Source organism: Sceloporus occidentalis, unplaced genomic scaffold, assembly GCF_023333645.1.
Source record: "Sceloporus occidentalis isolate IW3139 unplaced genomic scaffold, rSceOcc1.0.p SCAF_5, whole genome shotgun sequence".
Classification (NCBI taxonomy): Eukaryota; Metazoa; Chordata; class Lepidosauria; order Squamata; family Phrynosomatidae; genus Sceloporus; species Sceloporus occidentalis.
The window spans coordinates 99,697,540-99,725,436 of NW_028316985.1; the positions used below are offsets into that span (position 1 = coordinate 99,697,540).

The 27,897-nt window shown below is 40.2% G+C and overlaps 1 protein-coding gene across 3 annotated transcripts in view; it reads left to right on the forward strand.

Moving 5' to 3' along the window:
* Nucleotides 1-1,898: 1,898 nt before the first annotated feature.
* LRP6 (LDL receptor related protein 6) overlaps nucleotides 1,899-27,897 on the forward strand; it is a 96,815-nt gene continuing 70,816 nt past the window's right edge. For 2 of the 3 annotated variants that reach the window (XM_089524875.1, XM_089524876.1), the window contains exons 1-3: nucleotides 1,899-2,127; nucleotides 15,102-15,495; nucleotides 24,095-24,292. In XM_089524875.1, coding sequence (XP_089381001.1) covers nucleotides 2,073-2,127; nucleotides 15,102-15,495; nucleotides 24,095-24,292 — 647 coding nt within the window. In that variant the 5' untranslated portion in view covers nucleotides 1,899-2,072. Of the gene's footprint in view, nucleotides 2,128-2,776; nucleotides 2,856-15,101; nucleotides 15,496-24,094; nucleotides 24,293-27,897 lie in introns of those variants that run through there. The other variant, XM_089524877.1, reaches the window with a different exon arrangement.

Here is a 27,897-nt window from a genome sequence, read left to right on the forward strand (position 1 = left end):
TGTGGAGGGGTTGCAGACCACATCAGGTCACACCTTAAAGGGGGCATGTGTGACACCACTGCAACTCAGACACCTACCTTTTGGCTGTGGCACTCACCTGCTTCCTTTTAAAATGCTTAAGGACAGTGGTTCCCAACCTGTGGGTCGGGACCCCTTTGGGGGTTGAACGACCCTTTCACAGGGGTCGCCTAAGACCATCGGACAACACATATTTGCATGTAGCAATGAAAATAATTGTATGGTTGGGGGTCACCACAACATGAGGAACTGCATTAAAGGGTTGTGGCATTAGGAAGGTTGAGAACCACTGCTTTAGGAGATGGTGAGGGTGGGCTGAAGCTCGGTCGGAGGAGAAAGGAGAGGCCCATACCCCATTTTAACACAATCTTCACTATGTCCATGTAAATGCATTTAGGTTGCACATATGATATGAGATCAGAGGGTCTTGGAGATGTCTTATCCATAGCCATGAGTTGAGATCAACTCGAGGGCAATTAACAACAACAACAACAACAACATATTTTAATTTGAAGGTATACATTTTAATTTTGTGTTTATGTTACAACTATCAGCATGACATTCGGTGATCAATGGGAGTTATGGTTTACGAGGAACATCATTAGTGCAAGAGAAAGAAAGCATTGCTAAGGATTCTGGGTGCTCTGCCCTTTTGGAAATGTTGGACTCCAGCTCCCAGAATCCCAGGCTATTGCCCAACGTGGCTGAGGCTTCTGGGAGATGAAGTCCACAATCTCTTAAAAGGCACAGTTTGGGGAGCACTGCTGAACCCTTTACATTATAACTGCAGTCCTCATACTGTGCTCTTTCAGGGGATTTTGGACTCCAGCTCCCAGAATCCCAGGCTATTGCCCAACGTGGCTGAGGCTTCTGGGAGATGAAGTCCACAATCTCTTAAAAGGCACAGTTTGGGGAGCACTGCTGAACCCTTTACATTATAACTGCAGTCCTCATACTGTGCTCTTTCAGGGGATTTTGGACTCCAGCTCCCAGAATCCCAGGCTATTGCCCAACGTGGCTGAGGCTTCTGGGAGATGAAGTCCACAATCTCTTAAAAGGCACAGTTTGGGGAGCACTGCTGAACCCTTTACATTATAACTGCAGTCCTCATACTGTGCTCTTTCAGGGGATTTTGGACTCCAGCTCCCAGAATCCCAGGCTATTGCCCAACGTGGCTGAGGCTTCTGGGAGATGAAGTCCAGAAAAAGACCTCAGTTGGTGAGCCTTGCTCCAAGGCTCTGCGTTCCTGTCAGGGAGGGCTGTTGTCAAGCGGAGAGGAACAGCAGGGGGCGCTCTTCCTTGTCCCCCGCAGAGAGAGAGTCCTAGCCTTCCGTTTACCTGGACGGGGGCGGGGCCTCGCTTTGTGCTCGCGCTGCAGCCACGGCTGCTCTCGCGGCGTCCCCGAAAGTAGTCCCGGGCAGGTCCGGGGTGGGTGTTACTCCGCCTGAGCCGCCTCACTCAGAAAAAAAGGGGGGGACGTAAATGAGTCCCTGAGGAATGCGTTGGAGTCCATTGCCTTGTAGCCTCTGAGGAGGAAAAGGGGGGGGGTGGCGGTGTCCCTCCGCGGAGCCAGGAAGGAAAAGCAGAGGGGGCGGGTGCATGTCTCTCTATGTGGCTGTGAGGCCTTTGGGAGAGGAAGGGATGCGTCGCCGTCCTTGCGCCTCTTCCCTTCCCGAGGAGGAGGAGGAGGAGGAAGAGGCGGCTTAAAGGGAGAGGGAGGGAGCCTTGGAGGAGGAGCGGTTCTCTTCTTCTTCTTCTCCTTCTCCTGCCGCCTTTGGAGCAGCCATGGCCGCGGAGGGGCGCCTGGGCCTCCCCTTCCCCGCCGCTTCTCTCCCTGCCGACCAAGGAGCCTTTTAAGAAGGCGAAGAAGACAAAGGAGGAGGAGGAGGCGCTGGCTTCCCCGGTTGTTCTGGGCGGAAGTATGAGAGGGCGGCCGAGGAGGGGCTGCGCCCAGCCTTCCTCGCGGCCAAGGCCCCCGGGACCCAGGGCGCCCCCGCCGCAGCCTCCGCCTCCGCCTCCGCCTCCGCTCCGCCGGTGAGGGCCAGAGAGGGAAGATGGGCGCCGTGCTCAGGAGCCTCCTCGTCTGCGGCTTCTGCTCCCTGGCCAGAGGTGAGAGGGAGGGAGAAGGCGGCAGGGCCTCCTACCCTCTATCTATACGTTGTCTCTGTCTTTATATATGTCTGTCTCTCTCTCTCTATATATATATATGTATGTGTGTTTACGTGTAAGCATATATGTCTCTCTCTCTCTCTTATAGATATAGATATGTATAGATATGTATACATGTATCTGTGTGTGTCTGTACTGTATATATGTGTCTATATATATATATATATATATATATATGTATGTCTGCGTCCTGTATATATGTGTGTGTTTTTCTGTGTAAGCATATATGTCTCTCTCTGTGTGCAGATAGATAGATAGATAGATATGTATACATGTATATATGTGTGTGTGTTTCCGTGTAAGCATATATGTCTCTCTCTCTCTGTATATAGATATATATAGATATGTATACATGTATGTATATGTGTGTGTGTCTGTACTGTATATGCATGTGTGTGTAAATATACATCTATGTGTGTGTACATGTATGTCTATACACATGTACGTGTGTGTGTGCATCTCTGTGTGTGTGTGCACTGTATGTGTGTGTGTGTGTGTGTGTCTGTAAATATATGTGTGTGTATTCATGTGTGTGTGTGTGTATATATATCACAGAAAAATACATTCATAGAGTTGGAAGAGACCCCAAGAATGGCCATCCAGTCCAACCCCATTCTGCCATGCAGGAAATCTCAATCAAAGCATCCCCATTGACAGATGGCCATCAAGTGTGTGTGTAAATATATATATATATACATGTGTGTGTGTATTTGTGTGTCTATGTGTATGTATGTGTGTGTAGATATATGTGTGTCTGTGTGTACTGTATATGCATGTGTCTATATGTATGTGTGTGCCTGTGTAACTATAGGTATACGTGTGTGTAGGTATGCATGTGTGTGTAGATATGTGTCTGTGTAAATATATATATGTGTGTGTATATATATATATATATATGTCTCTCTGTGTATTTGTGTGTCTATGTGTATGTATGTGTGTGTAGATATATATGTGTGTGTGTATATATATATGTGCATATATGTGCATGTGTACTGTATATGCATGTGTTTGTATGTGTGTGCCTGTGTAACTATAAGTATGCATGTGTGTGTAGATATATATGTGTGTCTCTGTGTAAATATATATATATATGTGTGTGTGTGTATAAATATATATGTGCATATATGTGCGTGTACTGTATATGCATGTGTGTGCCTGTGTAAGTATGCATGTGTGTGTAGATATATATGTGTATGTGTGTAAATATATACGTGTGTGTGTGTGTGTATATATATTGTCTGTGTGTGTGTCTATATAGGCGCGCGTGTGTGTGTGTGTTTCTCAGGGGGAGAGAGGGGGTCCTGGCAGGGCTGCTGGCAAATGGGGGTGAATGGGTCAGAGGTCACTTCTTTGTATTTGTTCATTTAGGGCTTTTCTCCCAGGAGCTTCCCTGGAGCTGTGACCACTGGGGAAGGCTGCCAGGGTTTTGCCCAGTGGGGGGGGGGGGGGGGGGCTTGCCAGCATAATACCATGCTTACCTCTGCATCTGTATGTACTAAATGCATGTGAGGAAGTAGATTTTGGTCCACATAAGCTCATGCTGCCAACTTCTTTCTTTCAGTTGGTCTCAGAGGTGTGCAAGATCTCTGATTCTGCTAACACAGCTTTATCTTTAGAATCGGTGTTTGTTGGGTGACTGTATAGCTCTCTGCAGTCCTGGTTTTATGGTGCCTTGCTTAACTCCCCCCCCCCCCCCAACAGTAACACAATTCAGGGCCTGTTTGCTAGGGATAGCAGGGAGATCCCATTCCAGATAAGGTCCCTCTGGGTTGCTGTGCTAACAATGTCCTCCTTCTCAGAATTGCTGGCTTGTCTTGATCAATCATCCTGGAAACACTTAACTTGGGAGTCAGCCTCCTTGGATCTTAGGCCAGGAACCACGATTGAGGGGATACTGGGAGTTGTGATTAAATGCAGAAGCAGGCTCTGGGTTGTAACTGTTTGTCTGTAGAACCGGGTCTCCCTGAATCCAGCTGTGCTTTGATTGTGTCTTTCAGAGCAGTTGGAAAAAGTTATTTAGTCAGATCCCATTCCTAAGTACTGTATATTTATTTTAGGGCATACCTTCTAACTAACGAAACAGATGCAACGCACTGTTTGGATTCAACCCTGTTTACTTAGAAATAGCTTGCATTTAATAATGCCCCCTTTTGCGCCTCCATAAGCAGAAGTCGAGTCTTCAGCAAAGAACTGATCTGTTTGTATGGATGCACACACAGAGTGAGGAAAGTCTGCATGCATTTTAAGAAGTGCTTCCTTTTATTCACCAGCATAACTTTCTTTTGGGTGAAAAGAAAAATGCCTAAACTCCAAGAAAAGTTTATATTGAGAATGCTTGTATTTGTGTGCAAGGGAAAAAAGGTCTCTTAAAAACAATCCCACAGCTTACATTGGCTTGTTTTAATGAGGGCTTGACTGAATTTGAGTTGGATTGGAAGGAGTCCTGGAAAACCAGTTGATCGATATTCCTTGGGACAAATATTCCCCTACTCAGGACATCTGTTTCCCATCCTCTGACCTCCTAAGAAAACAGCACTGTACACATGTTTAAATGAACGATGGAAAACCAGACATTCCTCTTGTGAAAAGAAAGTTGTTTCGGTTGCATGTCTCTGAGTTTCAGAGAGAAAAAGTTATTTCGGATTAACATTTTTCTGCATGAAATGTAATCTTATGACATTGGCCAGAATTAAATATCCTGGTATAAGTTAAAATTTGGAGCAGTAGTGCAAAAATCAGTGGGCTCTTGGCAGAATTTTTTCCTTTTCCAAATGTAACGCAGAGTGTCCATATTTCAGTTGTAATGCCAAGGACAAAATGGCCTGTTACAGACTGCCAAAATAAAGCTGCTTCGGGTCTCTTTGGAGGTATGCTGTTTAAATGATGCATGCATCCTAAGAATCCGGAAGCTGCACCAAAGCTGCACTCCAGTGCTTAGGAATGGAGTGTGGCTTTGGCGCGACCTCCGGACTCTTAGGACCCATGCATCATTTAAATAGCATACCTCCAAAGAGACCCCAAGCAGCTTTATTTTGGCAGTCTGTAACAGGCCAATGTTTGTTTCAAAAACAGTACATGCTCTTGTATGTACCATTTGTTTCAAATGAGGTTAAGCAGGAAGTCTTTGGAAGTACCTGAACCTTGTCTCTTCAGTTCTGCTGGAAACAGTCATCCTTGTATGTCTGCCCCATTGGTTTTGTTGGACCAAGCTGTGAAGTGAGGTAGGGATAAGAAATAGAAACAGTTGAATTCTCCTTCTGGTGCACCCCATTTCTTTATTTTGTAATAAAAGTAGAACTTACAATGTAGAATTGTAAAGATGGAAGAGACCACAAGGGCCATCCAGTCCAACACCCTGCCATGCAGGAACTCTCAATCAAAGCATCCCCGACAGATGGCCATCCAGCCTCTCTATAAAGCTCTCCAAGGAAAGAGACTCCACCATTATCCAAGAGAGTGAGTTCCACTCGGAGAGTAGGTTGGGTTATGGGTGCAGGACTCAAGGCTATAATGAATATCTGGATTTGTGTTTTACCGGGAGACAGCCATCCTCTACATCAGTGGTTCTCAACCTTTCTAATGCCACGACCCTTTAATACAGTTCCTTTTGGAACATATCCTTTTTTGGATATGTCTGCAGCAAAAGGAAGAAGAAGGAAACGGTAGGGCCACTGTGTGGAGAAGATGGCGAAATGCTAACAGGAGACAGAGAAAAGGCAGAATTACTCAACACCTTCTTTGCCTCAGTCTTCTCAGAAAAGGAAAAGGGTGCTCAACATGAGGATAATGGAGCAGAGGACAGAATAGGGGAATTTCAGCACAGAATAAGTAAAGAGATAGTAGAGGAATACCTTGTTAATCTAAATGAATATAAGTCTTCAGGACCAGATGAACTACATCCAAGGGTATTAAAAGAACTGGCAAATATAATATCGGAGCCATTGGCAATAATCCTTGAGAACTCCTGGAAAACAGGAGAAATCCCAGCAGACTGGAGGAGGGCAAACGTTGTCCCCATCTTCAAAAAGGGGAAAAAAGAGGATCCCAACAATTATCGTCCAGTTAGTCTGACATCAGTTCTAGGAAAGATTCTGGAGCAGATCATTAAACAGAGAGTCTGTGAACATCTAGATGGCAATGCCATAATCACAGAGAGTCAACATGGGTTTCAGAGAAACAAATCATGCCAGACAAATCTAATCTCTTTCTTTGATAAAATTACCAGCTTGTTAGACGAAGGGAATGCTGTGGATATAGTATATCTTGATTTCAGTGAGGCCTTTGACAAAGTTCCCCATGATATTCTTACAAACAAGCTTGTAAAATGCATAACCCAACCTACTCTCCGAGTGCAGAAGATGGCTTTCTTGCACCACCATCTCAAATGAGTTGGTTTTCTTCCTATCAGCTTTCTTCACTGTCCAACTCTCACATCCATACATGGTGATGTTGAATACAGTGGCTTGGACAATTCTGACTTTAGTATTCAATTGTATATCTTTACATTTTAAGATTGTGCCTAGTTTTTTCATAGCTGCCCTTTCTATTCCCAATCTTATGATTTCTTGACTGCAGTCTCCATTCTAATCAGTGTTTGATCCAAAGTATGGGAAATCTTTTTTTTTTATTTCCCTGTTGTCTAGGTTGAGTTTATGTAAATCTTCCATGGCCATTATTTTTGTTTTCTGCCTTTGCACTTTCTTCTTTGACTTTCTTTAGTACTTTTTTCATTTTTTTGATGCTTTCCATTAGTAGTATGGTGTTAGCTTAGATTGTTGATATTCCTTCCTCCAATCTTCACTCCTCCTTCCAATTCTAAACCTGTTCTTTGTATGATATTTTCTGCATACAAGCTAAACAAATAGGGTGATGGGATGCAGCCTTGTCTAACCCTTTGCCAATTGGGAACCATTCTCTTGCCCTAAGTACAGATTCCGCATCAGGACTATCTATAGTCCAGTCCACCCCCCTGCCATGAAGAAAATCTAAATCAAAGCATCTCTGACAAATGGCCACCCAGCCTCTGCTTGAAGACATTCAAGGAAGGAGACTCCATTACACTCCGAGGGAGTTTGTTCCACTGTTGAACAGCCCTTACTGTCAGGAAGTTCATCCTAATGTTGAGGTGGAATTTCTTTTCCTGTAGCTTGCATCCATTGCTCCTGATCCTAGTCTCTGGAGTAGCAGAAAACAAACTAGCTCAATATGACATCACTTCAAGTATTTAATATTTCATACGTGTAACAGTTAAGCAATACAGTAATTGATGTTACTACTCATCAAGGAGCCATACCTTTTTAATAAGTGTTTGTTCTTACTGTGTGCCTTCAAGTCATTTCTGATTAATAGTGACCCTAAAATGAACCTATCAGTTCTTCCCGTGCAAATTAGAAAAAAAGCATTTAGTAATACATACCTACTGCAATACCTACTTTGAAGCTTTACCTTATTTTGTTATCTTTAACAAGATAATATGTTTCCATTTTGTATATATAATTGTTGTTGTTGTGCCTTCAACATTTCCAACTTATATTGACCCTGAAGTGAAATTATCATGGGGTTTTCTTGGTAAGATTTGGTCAGAGGGGGTTTGCCTTTGCCTTCTTCTGAGGTTGGAAGAGTAGGTTTCTGTGGCTGAGCAGGGATTTGAATCCTGGTATCCAGAAACCAAGTCCCACACTCAAACCACTACATCACACTGGCATTATAATAAGTGTACTCTGTGGGAATCACGTGTTCAGGCACTCCATCCTACTCACATTTCAGTTTTAGATGTACTCTTTAAAAAGGGCCCTAGAACTCCAGTTTTCTTATGGTCTGATGGAATATAACTATAGAAAGAGTATTTTCATTATGGCCTGTTACAGACTGCCAAAATAAAGCTGCTTCGGGTCTCTTTGGAGGTATGCTATTTAAATGATGCATGGGTCCTAAGAGTCCGGAGGTCGTGCCAAAGCCACACTCCATTCCTAAGCACTGGAGTGCAGCTTTTGGTGCAGCTTCTGGATTCTTAGGATGCATGCATCATTTAAACAGCATACCTCCAAAGAGACCCGAAGCAGCTTTATTTTGGCAGTCTCTAACAGGCCAAAGTTTCCTAAAGTTCTGTTGCAATTTGTATTAATTAGGCAATTTGTCCTGTTCATTACCTTTTGCAGCCTTCTTTAGGGAATTCTGTCATTATGAGAGGCTGCTGTAAGGAAAAGTGGAGTTGAGATTGAAACAAACCCACATACTGCAAGTTTTTCAGCTGGAATGCATGACTAGACTCTGGAGAATTAGTCTTTACCTTTTCTCTTCTCTTAAAATGTTGCTCACGCAAGCATGCATCAAGGGACTATCAAATATTTATGGAACATCCTGGTGCAGTATTATTGCTATGAGCAGTGCAGCTATGGTGCCACTCCACAAGTGGACAAAACCAAAAAATGCATTTTACGTAAATTATTCTCAGATGTATTTGTGAATGGCAAAAACACACAACTATGAAGGGGGAAATAATAAGGCTGTAATTCTAGGTAGAAGTAGCATAGGAAACAGGTTTTTAAGAAAGAGAATACACAGCACTGCATCCAAGCCTTACTTGCTTGCCCAGCTGCTCAGGGTGGAGGCAGTCAATTCACTTTACTTTTATTTGTCTCTGCCGTAAAACATACTTAAAAAAAGACAACAAGTGGAAGCACAAACCAGTTAAAAATTATGTAACAGGCATAATAATAAGACAACAATAAAATTCAGAATCCCCCCCCCCATCCACAGAACAGTTGTACCTTTATGGGGTCAACTGTAATGCACAGAATGTATCATGCAAGCCTTTGAAGCTTCACTTGCTTCTTCATCAGACAAAGATATTAAAAATCATACAGGAGAAGAAAAGTGAGGATGTTAGAATCACAGGCTTGCATTTTATTTTAGGTGTTACCCCCCAGTTGTTAGTTGAAATGGTCTGGAGGGATATCATTGCAGGCAGAGGCCACTCTTGGGTCCCATTTACTATTTCATACTATGAAAATAATCTGGGATGAATCCGGGTTATTTCCTTGGTGTTCACACTCGCCCCAAATACACTTGAAGCACTTGGGGGGGATATTCAATACCATCCCCCCCCCCAGTTTTCCTGAAAGATCCACATTGATCTGCATCTTTGGCGGTGTGGATGAGCTTCCGAATCAGTTCAGACTGTATCATTCAAGGGAATGGAGTTGACTCCATTTTATCCCGAAATGATGGCACATGTGGCTAACACAAGGGTTAAAATGACGCAGAGAGATTCATGAATCCAAAATGTAAAGGGAACAATGATTCCAGTATGCATCAGCACGGGGATCCTCATCTCCTTGGGACAAAAAACTGAATGCCCCTTAGTCCATGTGGGGACTGGGGGCAAAGGACAGCAAAACACAACATTTCAAATCAGTTAGCCACAGCATCTTCAGGTAAGGCAGGAGTTTGGTCTGATTTTCATAGGGCAGCTTCTTGTGTTCTTTATGTGTCAAAGGAAGTCACTCTGCTCTGGGCCCTGATGATGTACCGAATTACTGGTCAGTAGAAGCTCTCTTTTGTAGGACACACACTTCTTAAATAGGGTGGAGAGGATGCAGCCTTATACATTACTGGAAGATATTGAATTAGACTTTTTTCAATCTAGTTTCTAACCTGGTTTTGTGATTGAAGCTGCTTTCATTGATCTGATGAACAACCTGTATTGGAGGAGTTAGTTCTTGTTGGTTCTTCTGGAACATCAACCATGCTCAATCAGACCAAAGATCTGTCTGGTCCAGCATTCTGTTCCCGCTGCAGCCAGTGGAAGTGTACAAGCAGGGAATGAGTGAAACATCATACTCAGTGCCTGATTGTATGTGTTGATAATTTTTATTTTTATCTCTCTTTTGTTAATGTTTATATTGCTTCATTTTATTGCTTCTGAAAACTCTTTGAGGCATGTCTGAAGAGTAGCATATGTATCCCAATATAAATAAGTATATTAAAGTGTTCTTTTTTAGCATGTAAGCATTTAGCATGTAAAAATTATTGTCCCACAGAGAAACCCGTCTCCTATGTTTCTGCCTGAGGCAGTTTTAAGAATAGCTTCTGGAAGATGACAAATCCATACTGTTGGCCTAGCTGCTCTCTGTTCTGGATGAGCTTGGACCAGCCATCACCAATTTGAAGCAGCAAGATATCAATAGGTGGAGGAAGCATTAAGGCCAGAACTGTGTTTCATGCCAAAATGCAGTTACCAGCTGCTTCTGTATATCATAGAATCATAGAGTTGGAAGAGACCACAAGGGCCATCCAGTCCAACCCCTGCCATGCAGGAAATCACAATCAAAGCCTCCCCAACCAATGGCCATCCAGCATCTGTTTAAAGACCTCCAAGGAAGGAGACTCCATCACCCTTTGAGGGAGTGTGTCCCATGTCAAACAGCTCTTACTGTCAAGAAGTTCCTCCTAATGTTGAGGTAGAATCTCTTTTCCTGTAGCTTGCATCCATTGTTCTGTGTTCTAGTCTCTGGAGCAGCAGAAAACAGGCTTTCTCCATCCTCAATATGACACCCCTTCAAATACTTAAACAGGGCTATCATATCACCAACTGCTTGCTTCCTTTACTGTTTCATAGATTAGACCATTCCCACAAACAAACTGAATAATTTTCTTCAGTGGAGGAAAAGAGGTCTGTATGACATCAATGATCCTTTTAGATCCTTTTATTCCTCCCTTACTGTTCATTGATTGGTTCTACCTAATACATGGGTGCTATTTCTCATACATTGTGAATTATTGACATATAACGTTGTGGGAATCTTGATAGAAATCCCTGTGGGAACAAAACATTATGAACTAAGTATATCACAAGAATGTTATTACTGTTTGTTTTCCAGAGGGATATCTATTTAGGATTAACATTTATTAAGACAACAGTAGCTTTCAGGGACTAGCTTGTTTTGTTGTCTCAGTTAATACTAAAGTGTTGTCTTGATTTGCTTTTGGTATACTGAACCATTAAAGACTTGCTGAAACATTTGTAGTAGGGCATTAAGAAATGAGATTATAGTATTTGTGACATAGTTTAATGTGGCTGGAAGCTCAGATAATGTGGCTGGAAGCTAAGATAAAATGACATTATCCCAAACTGATTAAAAGGAATATTGGCATTTCTGTTTTGGATGAAATTTTAGTGTGCCAGATGTTTGAAAGTGACAATCTGTATAATCTTATCAAATAGTAGACTTTTAAAAATGAAAGGAAAATATTAAAGGTATCATTTTCAACCTGCATATAGTATGTAATTCTTTGGAACCATGTGCTGTACAGCACATCAAAACAAAGTTAACATTTGGTCAGTTATCTGCACTTATGTAGTGAATGTGACATCTTCTGTGACTATATTTTATGACTTGGGAAAACATTTTGGTATGCCCTTGTACTCGTCAAAGGATAGCTATGTTTGTAAACTAGACAGGGCTTTCTGGTTAGTAAGTTCTACTATATCGGGGTTTCTTAACTTTTTCTCCTCATGACCCCTTTTCAGCCAATAAATTTTTACACAAGCCCAGGGGTATAAGTATATAAAATAGGTATACATATCAAACATTTACTGAACATAAATCATAAATATTTTTTTAAATAATTATTTGGTATATATAATTTTACCATTTATTAAAAATTTGTACAGTATACTAATGAGATGGGCATACTTGTTTATTTTTATATGAAGAATTAAATCTTGTTGGAATAGTTAATACTGCAGGACATAGAGCATCTTCAATCTTTTTCAGAGTGGATGGATATTTTGATTTTATAATCATCAGTGCTGAGAATGTTGCTTCGCATAAACACATAGGGCCATTTCAGAAATTGTGAGAAATTCTGCCCTAATCCCAAGACAGATTTCAATTAATGATATTTTTTAGGAAATTCAAGTTTTAAACCTGTGTAGATAACTCAGCAAACTCTTCTTAAATGAATGACTACCATTTTTTAAAATTTCAATTAAGTATGGTTTATGAACCCAACTTAGTTTTTTAGAATCAAAATTTGAAGGGAAGTATTTTTGAAACTGTGGTCCAAAGCCCTAATAATCCAGTTTAAGACTGCTTTAACTGCCCTGGCTCAGTGCCGAGGAATCCTGGGAATTGTAGTTTATTGTGGCACCAGAACTCTTTGGCACAGAGGGCTAAATGTCTCACAAAGCTACAGTTCCCAGGATTCCCTACCATTGAGCCATGGAAGTTTAAATGGTATCGCACCAAATTATTTCTGCCATGCAGATGCAGCCTAGGAAAACTTAGTTTTAGAAGAATTAACAATATTTCTTGTAGCTCTACTCAGTTTGATAAGGTTAGTAACAACAAATACTTAACCATATTTTCCACATATAAATGGAAATAAGTCAAAATTAAATTTTGAGAAGATAAAACCTAATTAAAATCTGATTTTATATTCATTTAACAGAACCCCAGATTATAATTAGTGTGTGCTTTTTAAAATGCCCTGATCTGAAATTAAAATTCCTCCAGAATATAGAATCATAGAGTTGGAAGAGACCACAAGGGCCATCCAGTCCAACCCCCTGCCATGTAGGAACTCAAAATCAGAGCACCCCCCAACAGATGCCTGTCCAGCCTCTGTTTAAAAACTTCCAAAAAGGGAGACTCCACCACTCTCCAAGGGAGAACAGCTCTTACTGTCAGGAAGTTCTTCCTAATGTTTAGGTGGGATCTCTTTTCCTGTAGTTTGAATCCATTGTTCCGGCTCTTATTCTCTAGAGCAGCAGAAAATAAGCTTGCTCCACCCTCAATATGACATCCCTTTACATATTTAAACAGGGCTATCATATCACCCCTTAACCTTCTCTTCCCCAGGTTAAACGTATTCATGTCTCTTGTCATAGGGCATGGTGTTCAGTGTGCAACCCTCTCCCTTCTGTTACTGCCTGAACCTATGGTATTAGACCATTGTATGAATTGATTTGAGGTGCTAACAGTGTATTGATTATGGCCAACTCTCTTTCATCAAATCTAGGTAAATCTGTGGAGGTGGTAAACTCATGGTTGAAATTGATGCTGGAGCAGATCAAAAACAGAGGATGTTTTGTGTGCACTAAAGGGCAATGATTCCTCCTCCTTGGGAGATTATGGTTTCCAGCACTTTCTTCCTGAGTGATGTGTGTGCAAACTTATAAATCCAGCTCTTTTGCTTGTGACCTAGGTGGCATTTGTAGGATAAAGCTCCTTTCACCATTGGATGCTCTGTGTTTGTTGTGATACCAGACCAGAGAATACTAGGCTGTAGTTATCCTTGGCCTGGTAAATTATTTGGCGTTTTTTAATGCATATGTTGAAGCACCTCTGAAAGATTGCTAGAGACTGAAGTTGACTCAAAATGTAACACGTAGATAGTTCACTATTATACATATTTCTCTAGTCTTAAACAGCTTTACTTATTGGTGGCTTATTTCAGAGCACAATTCAAAGTGCAGTAGGCAGCTTGGGACCTTCATACTTTATGACTAGGGATAGAACATTTTGTGGTTCTTTTCTAAAATTTCCTCTCCAAGGATACTCAACTGCTGCCACACATTGTACACGGTTGGTCATTCTGCTGGAATTTTGCTCGGTGGGATTACCCTTTCCTACAATTTTTAAAACTACTTTTATTGAAATACCTATTTCTTACAGTTTTTACAGGATTCTTAAAAATGACATTCGACACATGATCACTATAAGAAAAACAAAAGTTATTAACTCAGTACACTGTTATAATGACACAATGGGGTATGTTCAAAGGTATTGTAAGTCAGTCAGTTATTATAGTCTATAGACCCAAAATTTAAGCAATCAAAATATACATGTCATCAAATTCCCCAAAATAAAATTCTCCACACTAATAGATGAATCACAGAAGTTGCTCTACTCTAACTGTCCCTTTGTACATAGATAGTTCTAATCCTAGCTACCTCAAAGAGACATTTGGCAACTACAAGAGTGACATTCAGGCATTTATCTTCCAGCAGGAATTTTACATTAAAAAGGTCTGATCATCTTTTCATCTTATTTAATAATGAATAGATTTTGACTTGTTGAATCTAATTATAAAGACTACAGTGCAATAAAATATGTATCATAGACTCCACTTCCAAGTTATTAGAAGGGCATCTACTTTCAGCATAAGGGACACCGGCAAATCTGCCACAAAGTACTACTATGAAATATACATTGCACCTTGCCTTAGAGAAAAAATGGCAATACTTGCCTAGAGACAGACTCACCAAATAGTTGGCAATATGGAAAGGGCCCTCATAGTGTAAGTGCATCATACGGGGGAAGAAGAGACATAAGAATGTGACGACAATTCATAGACAGCTGTCTCAAGTAGTCTTATTTTAACAGACCTAGGAGCAATATCCAAGCCCAGATGTGAAAGAAGAGATGAGGAGCGGCCAATAGATGCAACTGTCTTTTTTTACTATCCTTTGGTCAGTCTGTTTGACTGCTGTGTTCTTACAGTGGGCCCTTGGTATCCACTGGGGTTTGATTCAAGGACAACCCCCCCCCCCCCCCCGAATACCAAAATCCATGGATGTGCAAGTCCCATTATATACAATTGCATAGTAAAATTGTGACCCTTATAAAATGGCAAAAATCAAGATTTGGTTTTTGGAAATTTTGAGAAATAACTTTCAAGCTGTGGATGATTGAATCCATGGATGCAGAATCCACAGATAGGCAGGGCTCACTGTATTTATAAACATGTTGTTATGCTATTGTGAAGTATAGTGGTTCTTGGCAGCCATAGTCACCTGATTTTAGTTACACCTGTTTTTTCAGAAAGGCAATAGTTATGATTGTTTTTATTTACTGAATTATAGATCTCTGCATAGCCTAATTCAATGCTTTTGTCTTCTTTCAAAGCTTCTCCACTGTTGCTGTATGCAAATCGGCGTGATCTACGACTGGTGGATGCTGCACAGGTGAATGAGAATGCTACAGTTGTGGTGGGTGGTTTGGAAGATGCAGCTGCAGTGGACTTCATCTTCATCCATGGCTTGATATACTGGAGTGATGTGAGTGAAGAAGCCATTAAACGAACAGAATTCAACAAAACAGGGAGTGTGCAAAATGTGGTCATTTCTGGACTGTTGTCACCTGATGGGCTAGCTTGTGATTGGCTGGGTGAGAAACTATACTGGACAGATTCAGAAACAAACCGGATTGAAGTTTCCAATTTAGATGGATCTCTGCGGAAAGTTTTATTTTGGCAAGACTTGGATCAACCCAGAGCAATTGCCTTAGATCCTACAAGAGGGTAAGCTGCTATTATTATTATTATTATTATTATTACTACTACTACTACTACTACTACTACTACTATTTCTGGCAACTTCTTCAAGCCCTGTAGAGACTCCAAAGACAAACTGATTTTGATGCTTTGTTACCTGTTTTAAAGGCTGGATTTCTATTCCACTGTAATGGTACTTTCATGGTCAACATTTGGCTACAAATGCGCATTTCCCCCCTTGAATCCAGTGGTTTTCAAACTGCATTTCATAGAAACTGTTATGGTAAAATTATAGTATTATCAGTAAGATAATTAGTAATGTCAGATATATATCTGTTAAAGACATTTGGTCAATGGATAACCATTATTCCCTTGGAGTAAGCAGCTATGAAGATGTAATAAAAATATATTTAGTGCATCCTTTTCAGGTTATATGGTGTGATAGTGAAGTCCACAAGGCTCGGCACAAATCCTTTTGCATCTTCTCTGTGGGGATTCTTGGGCATATATATTAATGTGGAAGTTGTTCCTTGCAGTGGCCTGGATAATGGATACTATCTTCTTTTCTAACATTTGCCAGTAAATTTCTTTATGCTCTTAGCAGAAACAAAACCAGAATAGCTTCCTGTATCTTGTTGTAGATACGTTCTCTGTATTTCTTCAACCCTACTCCATCAGCATATGTTTTTAATCAGAGTTCATAAAAGCTAATGCGGACTACAGAATTTAATGGCTTCCTTGAAATTGTCATGTTAAGTGTTGCTAACAGCTCATTAGTAAAATTTTCTGGGCTTCCCTCACTTTTTCTCCTTGTATGTTGTCACTTTGACACTGAAGTGATTTTGACAGGTGAAATGCCAAGCTAGTTAAAGCTTCTTAAATCGGTACAGAAATTTGTGTTGCTGGACATGTATAAATACTTTGCAAGTTCTGCGAATTTCTTGTTGGAAAGTCATGGCTGCTTAACCTGTTAATTGTACGTAAAATTGATTGTTCCAAAATAAATTAATTAGAAGCATAAACATAGTAAATAATTCAGAGGGCTTTTATGTAATGTACTGCATATTTATCTATTTTGTCATACTTCCATGCATTACATTCATTGCTGCAATGCATGCAGAAACTTTGCTGAACTGTAGGATAATCCTAGCTGGAATGTTGCAATATTTCTATGTGGCATTTTAGCTAATTTCTAAAAAAAGTATGCTGTAGGGATGTGTAACTTTGTTTTGCAGCTAGGACTGTTAGCTAGAAAACTTCAGACTCGGCAAAGTTGGGAATTTCTGCTTCTTGCCACATTGAAGGAAGGAGAGGCAGGTTTTCAGATCCTATCCATGAAGAATAGTGGTGTCACTGGCTATTTCTAGAGACAGTATGTCACTGCATACCAGCCACCAGAAGGGAGAGAATGCTATTGCCCTCGTGTTCTTGTGTGTTTCCCGGAGGCATCTGGTCAGCAATTTCAGAAAACTCAGTGTTGAACCCAATAGACATCTAGGTTAATCCATTAGGACTCTTTTTTATTTGTCTTCAATCTCTTTCTTTTTGGTCTTCAGTCTTTCAGTTTTAAAAAAGTGACCTGGACGTTTCTACTTACTGATGTTGTGCCCTGCCCTGCTCCCCCATTAAGTTAATTTATCTAACAGAGTCCTTATGACCAGAATATATTCTTGGGGAGGAGTAGAAGGATGTTGGTATAGGGATAGGAAAATAACCCATGAGTATAGGCATGGGTGTTTTCTTTCTTTCTTTCTTTCTTTCTTTCTTTCTTTCTTTCTTTCTTTCTTTCTTTTTACTATTTTAACTTTTAAATTATTCAAATTCTAAGTTCTTCACTTATTATGTTTTTAGAATGCTTAAAATATTTATATTGCTTTCAATCTTAGGGCCTGAACAGACAGGCCAAAATAAAACTGCTTCTGGTCACTTTGGAGGCATACTGTTTAAATGACACATGCCTCTTAAGAGGCCAGAAACTGTGCCAAAGCTGTGTTTCAGTCCTTAGGACTATAGTGTGGCTTTGGCACAGCTTCCGGCCTCTTCAGACGCATTCATCATTTAAACAGCAAACGTCCAAAGTGACCTGGAGCAGCTTTATTTTGGCCTATCTTTTTGGGCTTTAGATTGCTTAAACAGATTTTATTGCAAGCCACCTGGAGCTCTTACAATATATGGAAAGGACAGAAATATTTTAATAACTAAATCAAAACATTGTCCTTATATTACCTATCTACATAACCAACAGATAATCCATATTGTGATGCAGTCTGTCTGTAGCAAAGTTGGTAAACTTTTAGAAATGATTTGTTTTCATGGGTTCAGCCTGACTTTTCTGCTATAGCTGTACTAATTGTCCTTTAAGCTATGAAACCTCAGCTTCGGTTTTCTCACGTGTAACACAGATGAAATATTAGCAAGAATGTTTTATTTTAGTACTTTGTTTTATTTTAGTACTTTAATGACATGTTCCATATATGTCTGTTGACATAGAGATCCTGTTGTCAAAATAAGTTTCAGAATTCCCATTTGTCCAAAACATACGTGGAATAAAGTAAAACTAAGTAGTATGTAAAAGTTCTTTAGCCAAAGCCTCTCTTCTTCTGTTTGTGAAAATAAACAGGTTTCTTAGAGAAAACAGGCAGGTCTCTAGTGTATATCGTATAATGTGTGAACTAATGGATGGTATCTTTCAGAGCTGGTTTTCCCTATACTGACATTTCTTTTTCATAGTTATACCGAAAGAATGTGGTGGTTTCCCCATTATCAGAATGGCTGAGAGGCATATCTTTGCCTGGAACAATTTAGTTTCTCAGAAAGATAACTGATGCTTTAGAGTTGCATAACAGTGAAGTACCCCATTATATGTCATAAATACCTTAAAGGCACTAAATCTGGTCTTATCTTGGAAGCTAAGTAGGGTCAACCTTGGTTAGTACTTGAATGGGAGACTACCTGGAGCTGTAGGCTAGAAATTGGCAAAACAATCTGAATATTCTTTGCCTAAGAAAATCCTATGAAATTCATACATTAGTAAGTTACTTGAAGGTATATACCGCCCTCCTTATTAGTGAGTGGCATGTGTGTGCAGAAAATTCATAACTGTGCACTATTTGCCTTTGTTTCGACCAGAGGTATGGCTTTGTTTGTACTTCCAATGAACTAAGAATGGATTTTAGAATTAGAACAGCCACTATGTCACTTTGCAGGATGACATTTGGATCAGTAGTAATGACCATTTAACTGCAAACAAAGTGACCAGCCACTTGCTTCTTTCCTGTTTTTTTCCCCTTCAGAGATTATAGTTGAGCTTTTTTTAAAACATTGTGAATATAAAGATGTCAAAAGTCTACATCAAAATGTGATAATATTGATGTAGCATCATGTAACAATTATTTTGCCTCCACTGTTGTTTGTTGAGCTCTGTTCTTAGTTTTGTAAACTAATATGTACACACACTGGGAGAGAAATTTGTTTTTTTCTGTACATTTTTAACCAGAGGGCAATATGCACAAGAAACAAAAGATTTGGAGGGTATGGCTCCTATTGGGTTTGTTGTTGTTGTTGTTGTTGTTTGATAAAAAGAGTCACCATCACTCAGCAGATGTAACAACATGACTTTCTATTAGTTCTTTCGTACAAACTGCGAAGCACGCCAGCATTTCAGGTTCCACTGAAGAATAATCTGTCTGTCTTGTCTATGTTACTCTTCCTACTTCATCCTCCTCCTTTTCTGTCAGAACTTTAATCAGGTGGTTAAAACAGCCTCATATGTAAAAGCTACGACAATTACTGGCCTACAAAGATTTGTGGTAGTGTGCCTTCAAATTTATGAAGTCGAAGGCTTTCATGGCCGGCATCCATAGTTTTTTGTGGTTTTTTTGGGCTATGTGGCCATGTTCTTGAACATAACCACATAGCCCGAAAAAACCCACAGAAAACTATGCCTTCAAATTGTTTCTGGGATTTTCTTGGCAGCTTTTGTTCAGAGCGTTTTTGTTTTGTTTTGATTGCCTTTCTCCAAATCTGAGAGAATGTGACTTGCCTGAAGTCACCCTGTGGGCTTCCATGGCTGAGTGGGGAATTGAACCCGGGTCTTCCATAATCCTAGTCCCAGTGCTCAAACCACTGACTACACTATGCTGGCTATCTAGAGCTTACAAACATACTTATGAAAAAGAAACCACCTCTTGGCTCTCTTGATCAGTAATCTAGATTTGCACTTGCCACGACTGAATAAATTTGAAAACAATGCTACAATGGAAGTTGGTTCTTAAATCACTTTTGCAATTTGATATACTGGAACAATTTATCTTTTTTTCCCCTAGAAATGTCAATTTTTGTTACAGTCCTGCCCATCAAGGACATAAGGTAAAAGAGGCAAAGGAGGAGTTATTGTCTGTCCTGAGATGAGCCATAATCTCAGTTTCCACAAGGGCAAGGCACTTTTTAAAATTTAAATTAGGACTGAGAAAGTTGCTATCCCTTGTGGAAACTGAGATATGCAGAAACGTATAGCCAGTATTTTGTCATTTTGTTTTGTAAGTAGTTGGGTCTCATCCTGCCTTTCACTGTTTTTAGCTAAAGAATGTTGTTCTAGTAGTTGTTGTGTGTGTTATTGTCCATATCATCATCATGTCATTATAGCCTGACTTCTTTCAAATCAGGATTCAAGGAAGTTTACAAAGCCAGGGGTTGGATTTGTTTTTGTTTTGTTGTTTGTTTCTTTGTTTGTTTTTTGTGTAGCTATAGTATATTTGGGGCATAGTGTGTTTACTTAAAAACAAATGAGATGAAGAGATCTGATGATAACAAAAACATGCAAGATTTTTGTTGCTCTAATAAAGTTATTTCCCTCTTTCACACATCTACATCATGCCAGAGGAGCAGCCAGTGTCTCCTGAACTTTTAACTTCTTAAACTAACCCTTTTCCTTCTATGCCATATGTTTTAGATGGTAAGCCAGAATGCAGAAAACTATCAAATTAACTATTTGCAAGCCACTCTGGAAACTTCCTTTTCTTTTCTTTTTGATAAAGGGGATGTACAAATTTTATAAATAAATGGAAGAATTTGGGGTTTTGAATTTTTCAAATTACCAATATAGTTACCTTTGCTTTCTGCTATATCTGAGTGGTATCCACAGCCCAACTCTTAGGAATACTATGTGTGTATGTGCCTTCAAGGTTGACATACGATGAATTTCATAGGGTTTTTAAGGCAAGAAATACTCAAAAGTGGTTTTGCTATTTCCTTCCTCTGAAATATAGCCTACAACACCTGGTATTCATTGGCAGTCTCCCATCAAAATACTAACCAGGGCTGATCCTCTTAGCTTTCAAGTTCAGATAGGATCTGAGCCCTTTAGTATTCAAAAATCAATTTTCCAAGTCAGTTTTCACGTTTCATATTTCAGGTTTTTCTGATGGCTTTTTGTTTGGATTTGTTAAATGGCCAACACAACTACTCCTGCATGTTTCATGTCAGTTTCATTTTATATATTAGTAAAAGAAAAAAGTTCATAACTTGGAAGTCTTTAAGCACAGGCTAGATGGCCATCTGCTGGGGATGCTTTGATTTGGGTTTCCTGCATGGCAGGGGGTTGGACTGGATGGCCTTTGCGGTCTCTTCCAACTCTATGATTCTATGATTCCTACATAAATGAATTCTTATTAACTATGGCGCGGGACAGACCGTCCCAAAAGGGCGGCCTGCTGGCGGCCTTTTTCCCTCTGGAATGCTGCAGCCGCCAGACCGCTCAGCGTCCATCCGGAGTAAAAAGAACCCAGAAAAACTGGGTTCTTTTTGTGACACCATAGTTATGTCACACTCTTGATATAATGGATGCGTCGCGACGTGCGGACGCTATGCGTCCATTACGTCAAAATGGCACCACCCATGTATGGGATATTTTTCTAGCTACAATGAACAACATGATTTATATATTTTTGCTAGTCCCTGTGTGCGCGCACACACATGTCTAAGTGCACACTGGAAATGACCATTTGTCAGGATTTGGGACTTAGAAGAACACACACACTGAAATATATGTAAAAACATTTGGAAAGCATCGCTGGTGATAGAACACCATGAATTTCAGTGAACCGTAGAGATAATTTTGCAGTGTTAAGACCTAACCAATGCCATGCCATTGTCATGGAAGAAGCCGTGGTAACCAGTATATTACAGCTTCTTTGCTTGAACCTTCAAGTTTTGTGAAAAAAGAAAAACTTTCTAGCACCCTTTCAGTCATGTAAGATATCAGGAAAAGTGTTCTTCCTAAAGACTCTGTGGCTGTGCACACTGGCCATAAAGGTTGGCCTAGGGGCAGAGTTGGTGCATGGCACCCATATGGCACATACCCCAACTCTGCCCCCAGGACACCATGCACCACTTAACACGGTGCGCAGCATCACAGTACTCCTCTGACTCTGCGTCAACATGATGCAGTGCCAAGGGAGCGCCTTAAATCCACGATGCCATGACTGTCACATCCTTTCCAGGGCGCAAAAAGGAACTGCTTTTTGCAGCTCCTTTTTTGCATCCTGGAAAGGCCAGATCAGGGCCGCAGCGTGCGGTTGCTGTGGCCCCAGTCCGGCACAGTTTGCACAGCCTCTCAATTTCCTGGAATGTTGCCAGCCAATGATTACTGTTGTTTAATTTAGTTTAAATCCTTAATTGTTAGTTGTTTTTCACAATAATCCCTTTGCTATTTTGAATTAGTGCTGCTGCTTTCCTATTGTCTTCAGCGAAATTTAATTTTCAGTAGATGCTTTCTGATTCCATAATATATATGTGTGGATATACTCTGATTGTACATAGTGTAGGATTGGAGTCACGAGTGTATAACTTATATTCTTTTAGCTGTTGAATTTAGAAGAGCTGTGGATGTTTGGCAACACAAATTGTGGCATCCCAAATCAATTAGAATTACAGTAGATAACTCTAATCAAGCATGTGAAGTATTTTGGAGTTTCTGTCACGGGGTGAAACCTCCATGTAGAAAATAACTTATACGCCATTTTTATTTATATAACTGCCTCTTTTGGATGCTTGAATCAGATAGTCCCCTAGGGGAAGAAAACCCTATATTTGTAATCTTGTATAAAATCATGAAGGATAGGAAATACTAGGAGGTGCATTTTAAATGTTCCACAGGGACATTTGTTTGTTGGTTTGTTTGTCATGTGCTCATTTGAGAGGATGTGCAGGCTGTAGCGAATGGAAGACAAAATGACATAAATATATACATATGTATTATGGGGCCAGTTATCAGTCCTTCATTCAAGTGCATAAGAATTTTCTGGAGTCCACAGAAGGAAAAAAGTATCCTGTTTCCTTTCTTCTCACCTGATACCTTTCTTAAAGTGCAGGGGGAATGGAGATCTTTGTACTCTTCTGGCATGCATTATCCTGTAGTAGTGCCCACCTACAGAATGGTAATAAACTGGTTCTATGCCGGATAATGGCTTCAGCATTCTGTTAAGTTTCTGAATTGATGATCCATAAATCCTTGTTGTTTTTAAAGCATTTCATGTTGTATACACATACAGATTGCTGCATGCTTAGGTAGTCCCCTCCCAAATAACCTCCAGTGTATCTTAGTTTTAGATTTCTCTGTTTTTCTTCCAAACAGATAAGCACACAATCACCTAAGTTTGCAGTTAGATCCAACAAGTTAGTACGTGCAAAACTTTGTGTATCTACTTCTCCCAAAATGAGTGTTCCTTTATAAGGCTTCAACAGAGACTTTCTGTCCTTGCTCAAGGTGGTCAAAAGGGAGGAGGACTGTGATAAGGAGAAAGCAAAATGAGGGTCACATATTGTCTCACAAGGCTGTTTATGCAGAGCTCAGCCCCTCCAAGTTTCCTGGACTGGTCTTTATCTACACTCTCCCCAAGCTGTGTTTATCACCTTTCAAAGTCTCCAGGAGTAGTAATTCACCTTTGAAAGGGGTTGAGCCACCACCAACTTCATTTAGCAGGAAAATGTGAATTTGTTCAAAACCAGAAGTGGATTTCTGGCCATGTCTGGGTAGGTTTTGGGGGGATAATTTTTTGTTGTTGCCCATTCTTTAGAGCAGTGGTTACCAACCTTTTCTATGCCCCGCACCCCAATAAAATATAGCCGTGTTAGTCTGTAGAATCAGTATCTAGAAAGATCTTGTAGCATCTTTGTGACTAACTGAAAAAAAGAAGATGGCAGCATGAGCTTTGGTAGACTTCAGTCTACTTCCTCAGATGCACCTTTCTTTCAGTTAGTCTCAAAGCAGATACAAGATCTCTTCACCCCTAGAAAATGTTTGCTTGTTGTTCGCACACCCTACAAAAGTAATGTTACATTTGAATACGAAGAAGTTTAAATATCTAATTTTTGAACCACAAATTGAATCACATGTAGTACTGTAGTTGCTGTGTGCTTTCAAGTTGTTCCCCACTTACAGTGAGCCTATCAAACTCTAAACATGAACTAAAATAAACAAATATTTGCATAGTTATTTTATTCATTAAAACACCTGAGAGTGAAGTTAATAATTATGTACTCATTCATGTACAGTATAATGATGTGCCTTGTGGGTATGGGAATGAACTATACCTAATAGTATTTCTTTTTCTCATTGAAATCCTAGGTTCATGTACTGGACAGATTGGGGAGAAGTGCCAAAGATAGAGCGTGCTGGGATGGATGGCTCAACCCGCTCAATTATTATCACCGCAGACATTTATTGGCCAAATGGGTTAACTTTAGATTATGAAGAACAGAAGCTCTACTGGGCAGATGCAAAACTGAACTTTATTCACAGATCAAATCTGGATGGAACTCATCGGTAAGAGATTTAATTGTTTTTTTTTTTTTAAAAAAACACTTTATTTTTTCTTAAACAGAAGTGGTTTACAAGGAAATTAGAGCAGTTGTCAGATGAATTTAAAAGGATATTTTGTTTTTACCTGTAGAGAAAGATCAAATAGCTATTTGCTGAGAATCCCAAGAGAAAATTTCTTAACTTGTTTTTATTCAGAAATGTGACTTCTTTAATCTTCACAAAATTCTGTTCCTTAGAGGCCCCTCTACAACCTGGAATTTTATTATTATGCTCTAGTGATGATACTTCCTTTTACAAGTGTGTTTGAAATATTTCCTTAGTCTCTAATACATTTGTATGTACGCAAACCTGTGTATACACATGCCGGTGGGCTCTTTCTTGAGAAATTCAAGGTCAAGACTGGCAGTTGGGGGGGGGGGCTAGGAGGGGTAGGCCCTGCACTTGAAGGCACTGGCAAAAAAATGAATTAATTAAAATCATGGTACATGTCCCTCCGTTCTTCCTTAAGTGTGATGAAAAAGACCTCCTTCCATCCCCCAGATGAAGGCTGATGGCCTTTGCTTTCATGACAAATCAGTAGGGTTTCATTCTTGGTAGACATTAATAGGATTGAATATGCAGATTCATTACCTAAAACAATCCTGTGTATAGATCTTGTATTATTCTGGCATTGAATTTGGGAAAATTCCTCTCCCCCCTCCCATAAAAATATAGTATGTTTTGCAGTACTTCTTCCTCTCCCATGCTCAACAAGAAAGAGAAATCCCTATTTCTTAAGGGTATCATACAGCCTGTTCCTATTTCTTATCTTTGTTTTCCAACCAGACTCAGATGGAAAACTTTTCAGTGTCTTTGCACTCAAAGGGTTTCTGCCAGACACATTCAAGTTCTTTTGGTCCTTGTGATCTCTATAACTACAGTGACAACCTTACTAAGACTCAGAATGAGACCTTTGCAAGCCTGGTTCTTGTTGGTATTCAACTCTCTTGCCAGTGCTCCTTCTTGAAGACTCACAATTCCAAGATATGTTCATTGATCCTTGTGGTGATGGGTTAATTCTTGTGTATGAGTCAGCATGGTTTTCCTTTCTCCAGAGCAGGGGTAGGCAACCTGCGGCCCGCCACCGATTGCCGCCGGGGTCTTTGGGGGGCAATTGTCTATAGAAGCCTCAGAAACATGCATTTATATTAACATTTTAAAAAAAAATCAGCAATTTTTTTTGCGTGTCCTCCATTTTTTTAAAAAAGTGTCTTCCATTTGAAAATTTTGTCCTACATTTGTCCTGGTTTATTTATATATTTAATTTTTTAGAAAATTATTTAATTATTTATGTTTTGGCTTCGGCCCCCCAGATGTCTGAGGGACAGCAACCCGGCCCCCGGCTCAAAAAGGTTGCCTACCCCTGCTCCAGAGCCACAGTTGTGGTTACTACAAATGTTTCACTCACCAGTTGGGAGGCTCACTCCACAGGTTTCTCAGTGTGAAGCCATTAATCAACAGAAGAAAATGATCTCCATAGTCCTGTTCTTGAGATGCTAGTGGTTATAAGCCATCCAGGCCTTTGAGTCTGTACTCCTTGACAACATGGTTCTGGTGGCCTCCAATGATACTACTGTCTTCTATTTGAACAAGCAGGGTAGCAGACCTTCTACTTTATCTTACACTTCTCCTGTGAAATTGGTGCTTCCATCAAGGAATCTCCATCTCTGTGATTCAGCTTCCAAGGGAAGAGAATGTTCTAGCAGATTCTCTGAGGAGAACCTCTGTGGTCCTATTGTGAGTGGAAACTGTGTCCTGGCACTCTACAAAATCTTCAGTCTATGGAACATGTCTATTATACGTCTCTTCATCTTACTCCTGAACAAACTGTCACACCTTTACTCCAGAACTCACCAGAAAGGGACCTCACTAGACAATACCTTCTTCTTCCATGGGGGGGGGGGTCACGTAATGTACCCCTTGATGCCCAAGAAAGCTCTGGTTTGCTTCTCTTCTTCACCTGTCTCAAGGAGTATTCCAGAAATTTCCATTCTATCCAGATCTTCTCATCATTGATGGTGGGAAGTGAGGCATCTGGACTTACGAACACTTACAGGCCGTTTTTTGTTTTTGTTTTGTTTTTTGCATCACTTCGCAAAGAGATTCTTAAGAGGGTATAAAAATTTTCATCCTCCCTAACATACAGTTCCACTGCTCAGTGGACTTTGGGGCTGGTTCTTTCCCAGTTGTCACAGAAGCATTTTGAGCTGTTAGCCTCCTGTGACCTAACACAGGTTTGTTTTTTTTTTTGGGGGGGGGTAGTGTTTAAAAAGCAAAACAAAACAAAAAAACTCTCAAGCTTTTTTTTTAAACCTGTTTTTTGCATTAATGTAGGACTACACCAATATAGAACTAAATTAGAAAATTAAATGGTGAAATGCAGTTCAGATGTTATGGCTGCTAGCTTAAATAATAATTGTTCTTCACAAAATGCTCTTTTAAAGCAAGTTGTTTTGGTTCAACTTATGTTAATTGAAGGATTTGTTTCTGAATGACACTTCTTGCACTGTAAAATAAAGCCATTAAAAAGAAGCAACTGACATAGGATACTGATCTAACAATGGACACCTGCCTATAAGCTGTTAAAGTTAAAATGTTTAAATTCAGACAGTCATTGTTGTTCCAGTAATGCTCTTACTGGAACAATAATGACTATTGTTAAACCAACCTGTTGATGTAAACTGTTGTTAAACCAACCAGGGTTAAACCAATCTAAAAGTAGTTACCTGGAAAATGGCCTTTTTAGTGGCCATTACTTCCATCAAGAGAGCAAGGGAATTGTGTAGGGGAGTTGTTCCCTCTTATTTTTGCTTTCACAATAGTATGCTATATCTTTTCTGCCTAAGGCAGTGTCTGCCTTCCATCTTAACCAGGACATTGTGCTTCCAGCCTTAATGTAGAATCTTGCTTCTGTCTTATAATGCTCCCTTCGTTCCCTTGATGTTCAGCATGCATTTGAGTTTTATGTGCACCATAAGGCCTCATTATACAAGTCCCAAAGATCTATATAACTTCCAGTAAAAGTTGTACATCACTGTCCAATTTGCTTATTGCCTGTCCCATTCCTGTGGCCATTTCAACCACATTTCTTGGAGGTGTTTCACTATAGGACACTGGCACAGTGGCTACTTGGTCTAAGCCCTTGACTTTCAATAAGACATTATAAATTGGATGCAAGATCCAGTGTGGAAGCCACGTTTGAGAGAGCTGTCCTCCCCCCCCCCCCCTTATATTACAGGACATTCCCTCCTCCTATGGTAAGTAGCCTGCTCATCTCTTATTTGTGTGAGTCACAGACACCATGAAGAAAATGAACAGGTTACTTGCCTGTAACTGCAGTTCTTCAAGTGGTCATGTGTGAACTCACACAATCCCACCCACCCTGCCTGCGTTGTATCCTGTTTTCCTTAGTTCTTAGGCTGCTGCTGTAGTGTCCAGTGAACTAGGAACCAAATAGGAATTCCGTTGGTTGTCCACATGGAGAGGAGTGGTGTTACCACTAAGACACTTATTTCCTAGCTCTAGAAGGTTTTGAATGATGCACTGTGCAGCACAGTGATCCCATTTGT